This window comes from Anopheles ziemanni, chromosome 3, assembly GCF_943734765.1.
Source record: "Anopheles ziemanni chromosome 3, idAnoZiCoDA_A2_x.2, whole genome shotgun sequence".
Lineage (NCBI taxonomy): Eukaryota > Metazoa > Arthropoda > Insecta > Diptera > Culicidae > Anopheles > Anopheles ziemanni.
The window spans coordinates 39,846,209-39,858,843 of record NC_080706.1 but is presented as its reverse complement, the minus strand read 5'-3'; the positions used below and the strand labels follow the sequence as shown (position 1 = coordinate 39,858,843).

The 12,635-nt window shown below is 41.2% G+C and overlaps 2 protein-coding genes across 2 annotated transcripts; both read right to left on the bottom strand.

The window, feature by feature from the left end:
- Positions 1-2,378: 2,378 nt before the first annotated feature.
- On the bottom strand, positions 2,379-3,776 carry LOC131284719 (uncharacterized). The gene is made up of 6 exons (XM_058313581.1): positions 3,351-3,776; positions 3,143-3,271; positions 2,999-3,094; positions 2,791-2,919; positions 2,647-2,742; positions 2,379-2,567 (listed from the first exon to the last, which is right to left on the bottom strand). Exons 1-6 carry the CDS (start codon positions 3,774-3,776, stop codon positions 2,379-2,381), a joined length of 1,065 nt encoding a protein of 354 aa, XP_058169564.1.
- A 2,615-nt stretch (positions 3,777-6,391) lies between these two features.
- On the bottom strand, positions 6,392-11,675 carry LOC131284718 (probable serine/threonine-protein kinase kinX). Its single transcript, XM_058313580.1, has 12 exons — positions 11,250-11,675; positions 11,042-11,170; positions 10,898-10,993; positions 10,690-10,818; positions 10,546-10,641; positions 10,294-10,466; positions 7,364-7,757; positions 7,156-7,284; positions 7,012-7,107; positions 6,804-6,932; positions 6,660-6,755; positions 6,392-6,580 (listed from the first exon to the last, which is right to left on the bottom strand). The coding sequence occupies exons 1-12, from the start codon at positions 11,673-11,675 to the stop codon at positions 6,392-6,394; spliced, it is 2,082 nt and encodes a 693-aa protein (XP_058169563.1).
- Between the last annotated feature and the right edge of the window lie 960 nt (positions 11,676-12,635).

Here is a 12,635-nt window from a genome sequence, read left to right as displayed (position 1 = left end):
GTGTAATGTTTTCGTTTTATCTTACTAACCAAAATTTGTTTTTTCTTGGCCTGTGGCTGTTGAATTTGTTGGCGTTGACATGGCCAGTTGGTGAACTGGTGCCGGTAAGCAGATATTAATCAAGAATAGAATTTACGAAAACTTCGTTGGGCACATACTGAAAACTATCAACAACAAAACAATATGAATCGAATCCAGAAAAAGCAGTGAAAACATTTGAATGAAGTTGTAACCAGGCGGTTATCCGAGCGGGCGCGAAGGTGGACCCGACCGAGTGCGTCGTCGTTTGTCACGCGAGAATTTCCGCCGGATTTGGAGGTCCGTCGATTTTGGTATCAACGTGTCCGGCCCGTGTTGTGACGTGCCAACAACGGTGCGATCGACGTATGATACTTCAATCTCGAGTTAGGTCAAACCGAGAACCCGGTCCGCAGCGTGACGTGCCGCTAACGGAGAGGTGTTCCGCGAGTTATCCTTAACTCCTTTTGGACGAGGAATTGGGGTGCTTTAGTGTGAAACTTGTTGAATTTCTCAAAGTTCCGTCCGAGCCGTGACGTGCCGACATCGGAGAGAAGCCTTTGGAATTTTCTCAAAGTTAGGGAAGGTTCTTACGAGAAGCCGGTCTGCAGCGTGACGTGCGGTTGGACAGGTTAAAAGGCGTTGGATGTACGATCTTTCTCGTAGTTGATTTCAGTTAAGCGCGCAAGTTCTTCCGAAGGTTCCCTATCGTAAAGTATAAAAAATATGTTTCCGGCGCGATTTTCTGCGCCTGGCGATCTCGCCGCACTTTAAAGGGGATATTCGACCTCTATTCTTTCAAATTTAATTTCTGCCATAATTCGGTTAAGCGAAATCCTAAAAAATAAACGAAACATATCGTCCGTTCGTAACAGAATTTGTGCTGAGTGTACCGAAACGATGGACGGTATTTCAAGAGATTGGTAGAATTGGTGAAAAGAACACAGATGTTTCTCCATCGAAGCGAAATGAACCCCTATTGTCCGAAATCGTGTTTAGCATAGAACACGATTGTTTTAAACAGGGCTCGGCAAACAATTTATAAAGAGTCAGATGATTAAAAAAATATGTGGGGGTCCGCGACAGCCGAGCGGTAGCGCCGGTTAGAAAATCGGCCCATGAGCGCCGGGGCTCACCACCTCGAAGGCGTGGGTTCTCGAATCCGATCCGAGACCGGACCCTCCCCTGTACGAGAGGACTGACTATCCACGTACAACAGGGAAACAAGTCTCGTAAGCCCTTAACAGGCAGGCATGACCAAGAGGTCGTTACGCCAAGAAGAAGGTCTAAATTTTCTTACGGGCTGGATAAAACCAGTTGACCGACCCCTGCTATAGAAGTAAGGAAAAACCTTTGGATTTGAACCGATCTGTTTTCGTTTGCATCCTACTAGTGGAGGTTAGAATGAGAGAATTAAATCATAGTCAACAGGTGTACTAAACCATAATCATTAGCGGTTAAAAATTACCTTCCGCTTGAGGGTTTGATTGCGTTGTGTCTGTGAGCTAAGGTTTCAGAAAAATTTAAAAACATTTTCAGTTGTTTACTACGTTTTGAAGAACAGAAAATTGAAAACCCGTGAAATTGATAGGATTAGATTGAACCGGTTTCGAACTCCGCTATACACCTACGGAATATCCAATAGCTACAGAATGGAAAGTGAAATGGATTTCTCTTGTCGATTCCATGCAGTAAAGTCCACGGACATTTTGAAAACATACTCTAAAAGGTGTTGGGAGCCTGTGTGTGTATAGCGCCAATTGCCACTCACAGACGACACGCAATTGTCATCTTGTTGATGTGTGCGCCGGCTTCCCGGAAAGCTCCCATGAGCACTCATCCTCTTTGCTCCTCGACCGTTGGCCAGGACGGTATCGTTTTTAGCTAGACTAAGTTATAACGTGTGTAATAATTTATTCATTGATGTTGTGTTTTAGATAATAAATTCCGAGCAACACCAAAGATACAAAAAAAGGAATCGGAAAGGATCGAACATGCCAAGAACCTCGACGAAAAGAAATAAAAATTATAAACTAAAAAAACTCCCTGTTATTTCGTAGTTCCTTTAGTATAATGATATTGTTTACTGGTAACAAAAACACTTTTTTTTGCAGCTATTTATATATTTATTTAATTCAAATTTTAAACAACACAACAACATATGTTTATGAATGGTAAAATTACAAAATGATTAGATTTTTATAAAACAATTGAACAAAACAACAACAAATATAACTACAATTAGGTACAAAAAAAGAAAGTATGTTAAATGTCCAAAAACCGTAATATGGACGCCGTCATCCTCATTCCTGTTCTGTACGTTCGCAAATTCGTTTTCCTGTTCTTCTTCTAAAATCTCTTCAATCGAGATGCATTCGATTCTGTAATTCAACAATTTGGTTTTCCTGTTCTTCTTCGAAGATCTCTTCGATCGTTCTGTTCTGTAATTCAACAATTTGGTTTTCCTGTTCTTCTTCGAAGATCTCTTCGATCGAGATGCATTCGATTGCGTTTTCTTCTTCAATATCGTCGAGTGAAGGTTGCCAGCCCTGGAAATGAGAGAAACATGTTTTAGCATCTAATATTTAGTTTTACCATACGTAAGGTTTTATTTCTTCTCGTACTTACCAACACTTCGTCCTTCTTTCTTGGCCGAATACTGTATTCATTTGCGTCATTTTCTTCCTCCAGATCATCAACATTATCCCCGTCCTCTTTCGGCTCCTTTAAAAAAAGAAAGTATGTTAAATGTCCAAAAACCGAGGAACTTACGCCCTCATCGTCATTCCTGTTCTTTAATTCAACAATTTGGTTTTCCTGTTCTTCTTCGAAGATCTCTTCGATCGAGATGCATTCGATTGTGTTTTCTTCTTCAATATCGTCGAGTGAAGGTTGCCAGTCCTGGAAATGAGAGAAACATGCTTTAGCATCTAATATATAGTTTTACCATACGTAAGGTTTTATTTCTTCTCGTACTTACCAACACTTCGTCCTTCTTTCTTGGCCGAATACTGTATTCATTTGCGTCATTTTCTTCCTCCAGATCATCAACATTATCCCCGTCCTCTTTCGGCTCCTTTAAAAAAAGAAAGTATGTTAAATGTCCAAAAACCGAGGAACTTACGCCCTCATCGTCATTCCTGTTCTTTAATTCAACAATTTGGTTTTCCTGTTCTTCTTCGAAGATCTCTTCGATCGAGATGCATTCGATTGCGTTTTCTTCTTCAATATCGTCGAGTGAAGGTTGCCAGCCCTGGACATGAGAGAAACATGTTTTAGCATCTAATATATAGTTTTACCATACGTAAGGTTTTATTTCTTCCTTTACTTACCAACACTTCGTCCTTCTTTCTTGGCCGAATACTGTATTCATTTGCGTCATTTCCTTCCTCCAGCTCATCAACATTATCCTCGTCGTCTTCAGGCACATTTTCTTTCTCCACCTCAATCACATTTTCCACGTCTAACTCGATGCCATTTTCTTCCCCGAGCTCTTCAACATTATCCTCGTCGTCTTCAGGCTCAATTTCTTTCTCCAGCTCAATCACATTTTCTACGTCCAACTCAATGCAATTTTCTTCCCCGAGCTCATCAACATTATCTTCGTCCTCTTCAGGTTCATTTTCTTTCTCCAGCTCAATCACATTTTCTACGTCCAGCTCAATGCCATTTTCTTCCCCAAGCTCAACAAGATTATTTTCGTCCTCTTCAGGCTCCTTCTGACACCTGAAACAACAGAAGAAATCTTTGAATCTCATTCCGTATGATTTTAGCATCTGTATCTAATCGCTACAAATGCTCAAATAATGAAATACGTATACTGCGATTGACTTATAGACTGTTTCGAAGGCCGCAAATTACATTTCATAGTCTACTAGATGCAATCGGTTTGATTTTACATTTTCGCAATTTCTATTTAGGTCTCAGTGCACACTGAGGTTCCAGTTAGCACCAGCGTTCAACATGGTAAACCATCTGAGGTGTATATTTACTACGTGTAATGTTTTCGTTTTATCTTACTAACCAAAATTTGTTTTTTCTTGGCCTGTGGCTGTTGAATTTGTTGGCGTTGACATGGCCAGTTGGTGAACTGGTGCCGGTAAGCAGATATTAATCAAGAATAGAATTTACGAAAACTTCGTTGGGCACATACTGAAAACTATCAACAACAAAACAATATGAATCGAATCCAGAAAAAGCAGTGAAAACATTTGAATGAAGTTGTAACCAGGCGGTTATCCGAGCGGGCGCGAAGGTGGACCCGACCGAGTGCGTCGTCGTTTGTCACGCGAGAATTTCCGCCGGATTTGGAGGTCCGTCGATTTTGGTATCAACGTGTCCGGCCCGTGTTGTGACGTGCCAACAACGGTGCGATCGACGTATGATACTTCAATCTCGAGTTAGGTCAAACCGAGAACCCGGTCCGCAGCGTGACGTGCCGCTAACGGAGAGGTGTTCCGCGAGTTATCCTTAACTCCTTTTGGACGAGGAATTGGGGTGCTTTAGTGTGAAACTTGTTGAATTTCTCAAAGTTCCGTCCGAGCCGTGACGTGCCGACATCGGAGAGAAGCCTTTGGAATTTTCTCAAAGTTAGGGAAGGTTCTTACGAGAAGCCGGTCTGCAGCGTGACGTGCGGTTGGACAGGTTAAAAGGCGTTGGATGTACGATCTTTCTCGTAGTTGATTTCAGTTAAGCGCGCAAGTTCTTCCGAAGGTTCCCTATCGTAAAGTATAAAAAATATGTTTCCGGCGCGATTTTCTGCGCCTGGCGATCTCGCCGCACTTTAAAGGGGATATTCGACCTCTATTCTTTCAAATTTAATTTCTGCCATAATTCGGTTAAGCGAAATCCTAAAAAATAAACGAAACATATCGTCCGTTCGTAACAGAATTTGTGCTGAGTGTACCGAAACGATGGACGGTATTTCAAGAGATTGGTAGAATTGGTGAAAAGAACACAGATGTTTCTCCATCGAAGCGAAATGAACCCCTATTGTCCGAAATCGTGTTTAGCATAGAACACGATTGTTTTAAACAGGGCTCGGCAAACAATTTATAAAGAGTCAGATGATTAAAAAAATATGTGGGGGTCCGCGACAGCCGAGCGGTAGCGCCGGTTAGAAAATCGGCCCATGAGCGCCGGGGCTCACCACCTCGAAGGCGTGGGTTCTCGAATCCGATCCGAGACCGGACCCTCCCCTGTACGAGAGGACTGACTATCCACGTACAACAGGGAAACAAGTCTCGTAAGCCCTTAACAGGCAGGCATGACCAAGAGGTCGTTACGCCAAGAAGAAGGTCTAAATTTTCTTACGGGCTGGATAAAACCAGTTGACCGACCCCTGCTATAGAAGTAAGGAAAAACCTTTGGATTTGAACCGATCTGTTTTCGTTTGCATCCTACTAGTGGAGGTTAGAATGAGAGAATTAAATCATAGTCAACAGGTGTACTAAACCATAATCATTAGCGGTTAAAAATTACCTTCCGCTTGAGGGTTTGATTGCGTTGTGTCTGTGAGCTAAGGTTTCAGAAAAATTTAAAAACATTTTCAGTTGTTTACTACGTTTTGAAGAACAGAAAATTGAAAACCCGTGAAATTGATAGGATTAGATTGAACCGGTTTCGAACTCCGCTATACACCTACGGAATATCCAATAGCTACAGAATGGAAAGTGAAATGGATTTCTCTTGTCGATTCCATGCAGTAAAGTCCACGGACATTTTGAAAACATACTCTAAAAGGTGTTGGGAGCCTGTGTGTGTATAGCGCCAATTGCCACTCACAGACGACACGCAATTGTCATCTTGTTGATGTGTGCGCCGGCTTCCCGGAAAGCTCCCATGAGCACTCATCCTCTTTGCTCCTCGACCGTTGGCCAGGACGGTATCGTTTTTAGCTAGACTAAGTTATAACGTGTGTAATAATTTATTCATTGATGTTGTGTTTTAGATAATAAATTCCGAGCAACACCAAAGATACAAAAAAAGGAATCGGAAAGGATCGAACATGCCAAGAACCTCGACGAAAAGAAATAAAAATTATAAACTAAAAAAACTCCCTGTTATTTCGTAGTTCCTTTAGTATAATGATATTGTTTACTGGTAACAAAAACACTTTTTTTTGCAGCTATTTATATATTTATTTAATTCAAATTTTAAACAACACAACAACATATGTTTATGAATGGTAAAATTACAAAATGATTAGATTTTTATAAAACAATTGAACAAAACAACAACAAATATAACTACAATTAGGTACAAAAAAAGAAAGTATGTTAAATGTCCAAAAACCGTAATATGGACGCCGTCATCCTCATTCCTGTTCTGTACGTTCGCAAATTCGTTTTCCTGTTCTTCTTCTAAAATCTCTTCAATCGAGATGCATTCGATTCTGTAATTCAACAATTTGGTTTTCCTGTTCTTCTTCGAAGATCTCTTCGATCGTTCTGTTCTGTAATTCAACAATTTGGTTTTCCTGTTCTTCTTCGAAGATCTCTTCGATCGAGATGCATTCGATTGCGTTTTCTTCTTCAATATCGTCGAGTGAAGGTTGCCAGCCCTGGAAATGAGAGAAACATGTTTTAGCATCTAATATTTAGTTTTACCATACGTAAGGTTTTATTTCTTCTCGTACTTACCAACACTTCGTCCTTCTTTCTTGGCCGAATACTGTATTCATTTGCGTCATTTTCTTCCTCCAGATCATCAACATTATCCCCGTCCTCTTTCGGCTCCTTTAAAAAAAGAAAGTATGTTAAATGTCCAAAAACCGAGGAACTTACGCCCTCATCGTCATTCCTGTTCTTTAATTCAACAATTTGGTTTTCCTGTTCTTCTTCGAAGATCTCTTCGATCGAGATGCATTCGATTGTGTTTTCTTCTTCAATATCGTCGAGTGAAGGTTGCCAGTCCTGGAAATGAGAGAAACATGCTTTAGCATCTAATATATAGTTTTACCATACGTAAGGTTTTATTTCTTCTCGTACTTACCAACACTTCGTCCTTCTTTCTTGGCCGAATACTGTATTCATTTGCGTCATTTTCTTCCTCCAGATCATCAACATTATCCCCGTCCTCTTTCGGCTCCTTTAAAAAAAGAAAGTATGTTAAATGTCCAAAAACCGAGGAACTTACGCCCTCATCGTCATTCCTGTTCTTTAATTCAACAATTTGGTTTTCCTGTTCTTCTTCGAAGATCTCTTCGATCGAGATGCATTCGATTGCGTTTTCTTCTTCAATATCGTCGAGTGAAGGTTGCCAGCCCTGGACATGAGAGAAACATGTTTTAGCATCTAATATTTAGTTTTACCATACGTAAGGTTTTATTTCTTCCTTTACTTACCAACACTTCGTCCTTCTTTCTTGGCCGAATACTGTATTCATTTGCGTCATTTCCTTCCTCCAGCTCATCAACATTATCCTCGTCGTCTTCAGGCACATTTTCTTTCTCCACCTCAATCACATTTTCCACGTCTAACTCGATGCCATTTTCTTCCCCGAGCTCTTCAACATTATCCTCGTCGTCTTCAGGCTCAATTTCTTTCTCCAGCTCAATCACATTTTCTACGTCCAACTCAATGCAATTTTCTTCCCCGAGCTCATCAACATTATCTTCGTCCTCTTCAGGTTCATTTTCTTTCTCCAGCTCAATCACATTTTCTACGTCCGGCTCAACGCCATTTTCTTCCCCAAGCTCAACAAGATTATTTTCGTCCTCTTCAGGCTCCTTCTGACACCTGAAACAACAGAAGAAATCTTTGAATCTCATTCCGTATGATTTTAGCATCTGTATCTAATCGCTACAAATGCTCAAATAATGAAATACGTATACTGCGATTGACTTATAGACTGTTTCGAAGGCCGCAAATTACATTTCATAGTCTACTAGATGCAATCGGTTTGATTTTACATTTTCGCAATTTCTATTTAGGTCTCAGTGCACACTGAGGTTCCAGTTAGCACCAGCGTTCAACATGGTAAACCATCTGAGGTGTATATTTACTACGTGTAATGTTTTCGTTTTATCTTACTAACCAAAATTTGTTTTTTCTTGGCCTGTGGCTGTTGAATTTGTTGGCGTTGACATGGCCAGTTGGTGAACTGGTGCCGGTAAGCAGATATTAATCAAGAATAGAATTTACGAAAACTTCGTTGGGCACATACTGAAAACTATCAACAACAAAACAATATGAATCGAATCCAGAAAAAGCAGTGAAAACATTTGAATGAAGTTGTAACCAGGCGGTTATCCGAGCGGGCGCGAAGGTGGACCCGACCGAGTGCGTCGTCGTTTGTCACGCGAGAATTTCCGCCGGATTTGGAGGTCCGTCGATTTTGGTATCAACGTGTCCGGCCCGTGTTGTGACGTGCCAACAACGGTGCGATCGACGTATGATACTTCAATCTCGAGTTAGGTCAAACCGAGAACCCGGTCCGCAGCGTGACGTGCCGCTAACGGAGAGGTGTTCCGCGAGTTATCCTTAACTCCTTTTGGACGAGGAATTGGGGTGCTTTAGTGTGAAACTTGTTGAATTTCTCAAAGTTCCGTCCGAGCCGTGACGTGCCGACATCGGAGAGAAGCCTTTGGAATTTTCTCAAAGTTAGGGAAGGTTCTTACGAGAAGCCGGTCTGCAGCGTGACGTGCGGTTGGACAGGTTAAAAGGCGTTGGATGTACGATCTTTCTCGTAGTTGATTTCAGTTAAGCGCGCAAGTTCTTCCGAAGGTTCCCTATCGTAAAGTATAAAAAATATGTTTCCGGCGCGATTTTCTGCGCCTGGCGATCTCGCCGCACTTTAAAGGGGATATTCGACCTCTATTCTTTCAAATTTAATTTCTGCCATAATTCGGTTAAGCGAAATCCTAAAAAATAAACGAAACATATCGTCCGTTCGTAACAGAATTTGTGCTGAGTGTACCGAAACGATGGACGGTATTTCAAGAGATTGGTAGAATTGGTGAAAAGAACACAGATGTTTCTCCATCGAAGCGAAATGAACCCCTATTGTCCGAAATCGTGTTTAGCATAGAACACGATTGTTTTAAACAGGGCTCGGCAAACAATTTATAAAGAGTCAGATGATTAAAAAAATATGTGGGGGTCCGCGACAGCCGAGCGGTAGCGCCGGTTAGAAAATCGGCCCATGAGCGCCGGGGCTCACCACCTCGAAGGCGTGGGTTCTCGAATCCGATCCGAGACCGGACCCTCCCCTGTACGAGAGGACTGACTATCCACGTACAACAGGGAAACAAGTCTCGTAAGCCCTTAACAGGCAGGCATGACCAAGAGGTCGTTACGCCAAGAAGAAGGTCTAAATTTTCTTACGGGCTGGATAAAACCAGTTGACCGACCCCTGCTATAGAAGTAAGGAAAAACCTTTGGATTTGAACCGATCTGTTTTCGTTTGCATCCTACTAGTGGAGGTTAGAATGAGAGAATTAAATCATAGTCAACAGGTGTACTAAACCATAATCATTAGCGGTTAAAAATTACCTTCCGCTTGAGGGTTTGATTGCGTTGTGTCTGTGAGCTAAGGTTTCAGAAAAATTTAAAAACATTTTCAGTTGTTTACTACGTTTTGAAGAACAGAAAATTGAAAACCCGTGAAATTGATAGGATTAGATTGAACCGGTTTCGAACTCCGCTATACACCTACGGAATATCCAATAGCTACAGAATGGAAAGTGAAATGGATTTCTCTTGTCGATTCCATGCAGTAAAGTCCACGGACATTTTGAAAACATACTCTAAAAGGTGTTGGGAGCCTGTGTGTGTATAGCGCCAATTGCCACTCACAGACGACACGCAATTGTCATCTTGTTGATGTGTGCGCCGGCTTCCCGGAAAGCTCCCATGAGCACTCATCCTCTTTGCTCCTCGACCGTTGGCCAGGACGGTATCGTTTTTAGCTAGACTAAGTTATAACGTGTGTAATAATTTATTCATTGATGTTGTGTTTTAGATAATAAATTCCGAGCAACACCAAAGATACAAAAAAAGGAATCGGAAAGGATCGAACATGCCAAGAACCTCGACGAAAAGAAATAAAAATTATAAACTAAAAAAACTCCCTGTTATTTCGTAGTTCCTTTAGTATAATGATATTGTTTACTGGTAACAAAAACACTTTTTTTTGCAGCTATTTATATATTTATTTAATTCAAATTTTAAACAACACAACAACATATGTTTATGAATGGTAAAATTACAAAATGATTAGATTTTTATAAAACAATTGAACAAAACAACAACAAATATAACTACAATTAGGTACAAAAAAAGAAAGTATGTTAAATGTCCAAAAACCGTAATATGGACGCCGTCATCCTCATTCCTGTTCTGTACGTTCGCAAATTCGTTTTCCTGTTCTTCTTCTAAAATCTCTTCAATCGAGATGCATTCGATTGCGTTTTCTTCTTCAATATCGTCGAGTGAAGGTTGCCAGCCCTGGAAATGAGAGAAACATGTTTTAGCATCTAATATATAGTTTTACCATACGTAAGGTTTTATTTCTTCTCGTACTTACCAACACTTCGTCCTTCTTTCTTGGCCGAATACTGTATTCATTTGCGTCATTTTCTTCCTCCAGATCATCAACATTATCCCCGTCCTCTTTCGGCTCCTTTAAAAAAAGAAAGTATGTTAAATGTCCAAAAACCGAGGAACTTACGCCCTCATCGTCATTCCTGTTCTTTAACTCAACAATTTGGTTTTCCTGTTCTTCTTCGAAGATCTCTTCGATCGAGATGCATTCGATTGTGTTTTCTTCTTCAATATCGTCGAGTGAAGGTTGCCAGCCCTGGAAATGAGAGAAACATGCTTTAGCATCTAATATATAGTTTTACCATACGTAAGGTTTTATTTCTTCTCGTACTTACCAACACTTCGTCCTTCTTTCTTGGCCGAATACTGTATTCATTTGCGTCATTTTCTTCCTCCAGATCATCAACATTATCCCCGTCCTCTTTCGGCTCCTTTAAAAAAAGAAAGTATGTTAAATGTCCAAAAACCGAGGAACTTACGCCCTCATCGTCATTCCTGTTCTTTAATTCAACAATTTGGTTTTCCTGTTCTTCTTCGAAGATCTCTTCGATCGAGATGCATTCGATTGCGTTTTCTTCTTCAATATCGTCGAGTGAAGGTTGCCAGCCCTGGACATGAGAGAAACATGTTTTAGCATCTAATATTTAGTTTTACCATACGTAAGGTTTTATTTCTTCCTTTACTTACCAACACTTCGTCCTTCTTTCTTGGCCGAATACTGTATTCATTTGCGTCATTTCCTTCCTCCAGCTCATCAACATTATCCTCGTCGTCTTCAGGCACATTTTCTTTCTCCACCTCAATCACATTTTCCACGTCTAACTCGATGCCATTTTCTTCCCCGAGCTCTTCAACATTATCCTCGTCGTCTTCAGGCTCAATTTCTTTCTCCAGCTCAATCACATTTTCTACGTCCAACTCAATGCAATTTTCTTCCCCGAGCTCATCAACATTATCTTCGTCCTCTTCAGGTTCATTTTCTTTCTCCAGCTCAATCACATTTTCTACGTCCAGCTCAATGCCATTTTCTTCCCCAAGCTCAACAAGATTATTTTCGTCCTCTTCAGGCTCCTTCTGACACCTGAAACAACAGAAGAAATCTTTGAATCTCATTCCGTATGATTTTAGCATCTGTATCTAATCGCTACAAATGCTCAAATAATGAAATACGTATACTGCGATTGACTTATAGACTGTTTCGAAGGCCGCAAATTACATTTCATAGTCTACTAGATGCAATCGGTTTGATTTTACATTTTCGCAATTTCTATTTAGGTCTCAGTGCACACTGAGGTTCCAGTTAGCACCAGCGTTCAACATGGTAAACCATCTGAGGTGTATATTTACTACGTGTAATGTTTTCGTTTTATCTTACTAACCAAAATTTGTTTTTTCTTGGCCTGTGGCTGTTGAATTTGTTGGCGTTGACATGGCCAGTTGGTGAACTGGTGCCGGTAAGCAGATATTAATCAAGAATAGAATTTACGAAAACTTCGTTGGGCACATACTGAAAACTATCAACAACAAAACAATATGAATCGAATCCAGAAAAAGCAGTGAAAACATTTGAATGAAGTTGTAACCAGGCGGTTATCCGAGCGGGCGCGAAGGTGGACCCGACCGAGTGCGTCGTCGTTTGTCACGCGAGAATTTCCGCCGGATTTGGAGGTCCGTCGATTTTGGTATCAACGTGTCCGGCCCGTGTTGTGACGTGCCAACAACGGTGCGATCGACGTATGATACTTCAATCTCGAGTTAGGTCAAACCGAGAACCCGGTCCGCAGCGTGACGTGCCGCTAACGGAGAGGTGTTCCGCGAGTTATCCTTAACTCCTTTTGGACGAGGAATTGGGGTGCTTTAGTGTGAAACTTGTTGAATTTCTCAAAGTTCCGTCCGAGCCGTGACGTGCCGACATCGGAGAGAAGCCTTTGGAATTTTCTCAAAGTTAGGGAAGGTTCTTACGAGAAGCCGGTCTGCAGCGTGACGTGCGGTTGGACAGGTTAAAAGGCGTTGGATGTACGATCTTTCTCGTAGTTGATTTCAGTTAAGCGCGCAAGTTCTTCCGAAGGTTCC

What these genes read in the sequence shown, in the direction of transcription:
- LOC131284719 (XM_058313581.1), bottom strand. Translation starts at nt 3,776, where the DNA reads ATGAGATTCAAAGATTTCTTCTGTTGTTTCAGGTGTCAGAAGGAGCCT. An exon ending in GAAAGAAGGACGAAGTGTTG is followed by an intron (nt 3,272 to 3,350) that starts GTAAGTAAAGGA and finishes TCTCATGTCCAG; the next exon opens with GGCTGGCAACCTTCACTCGA. An exon ending in GAAAGAAGGACGAAGTGTTG is followed by an intron (nt 2,920 to 2,998) that starts GTAAGTACGAGA and finishes TCTCATTTCCAG; the next exon opens with GACTGGCAACCTTCACTCGA.
- LOC131284718 (XM_058313580.1), bottom strand. Translation starts at nt 11,675, where the DNA reads ATGAGATTCAAAGATTTCTTCTGTTGTTTCAGGTGTCAGAAGGAGCCT. An exon ending in GAAAGAAGGACGAAGTGTTG is followed by an intron (nt 10,467 to 10,545) that starts GTAAGTACGAGA and finishes TCTCATTTCCAG; the next exon opens with GGCTGGCAACCTTCACTCGA. An exon ending in GAAAGAAGGACGAAGTGTTG is followed by an intron (nt 6,933 to 7,011) that starts GTAAGTACGAGA and finishes TCTCATTTCCAG; the next exon opens with GACTGGCAACCTTCACTCGA.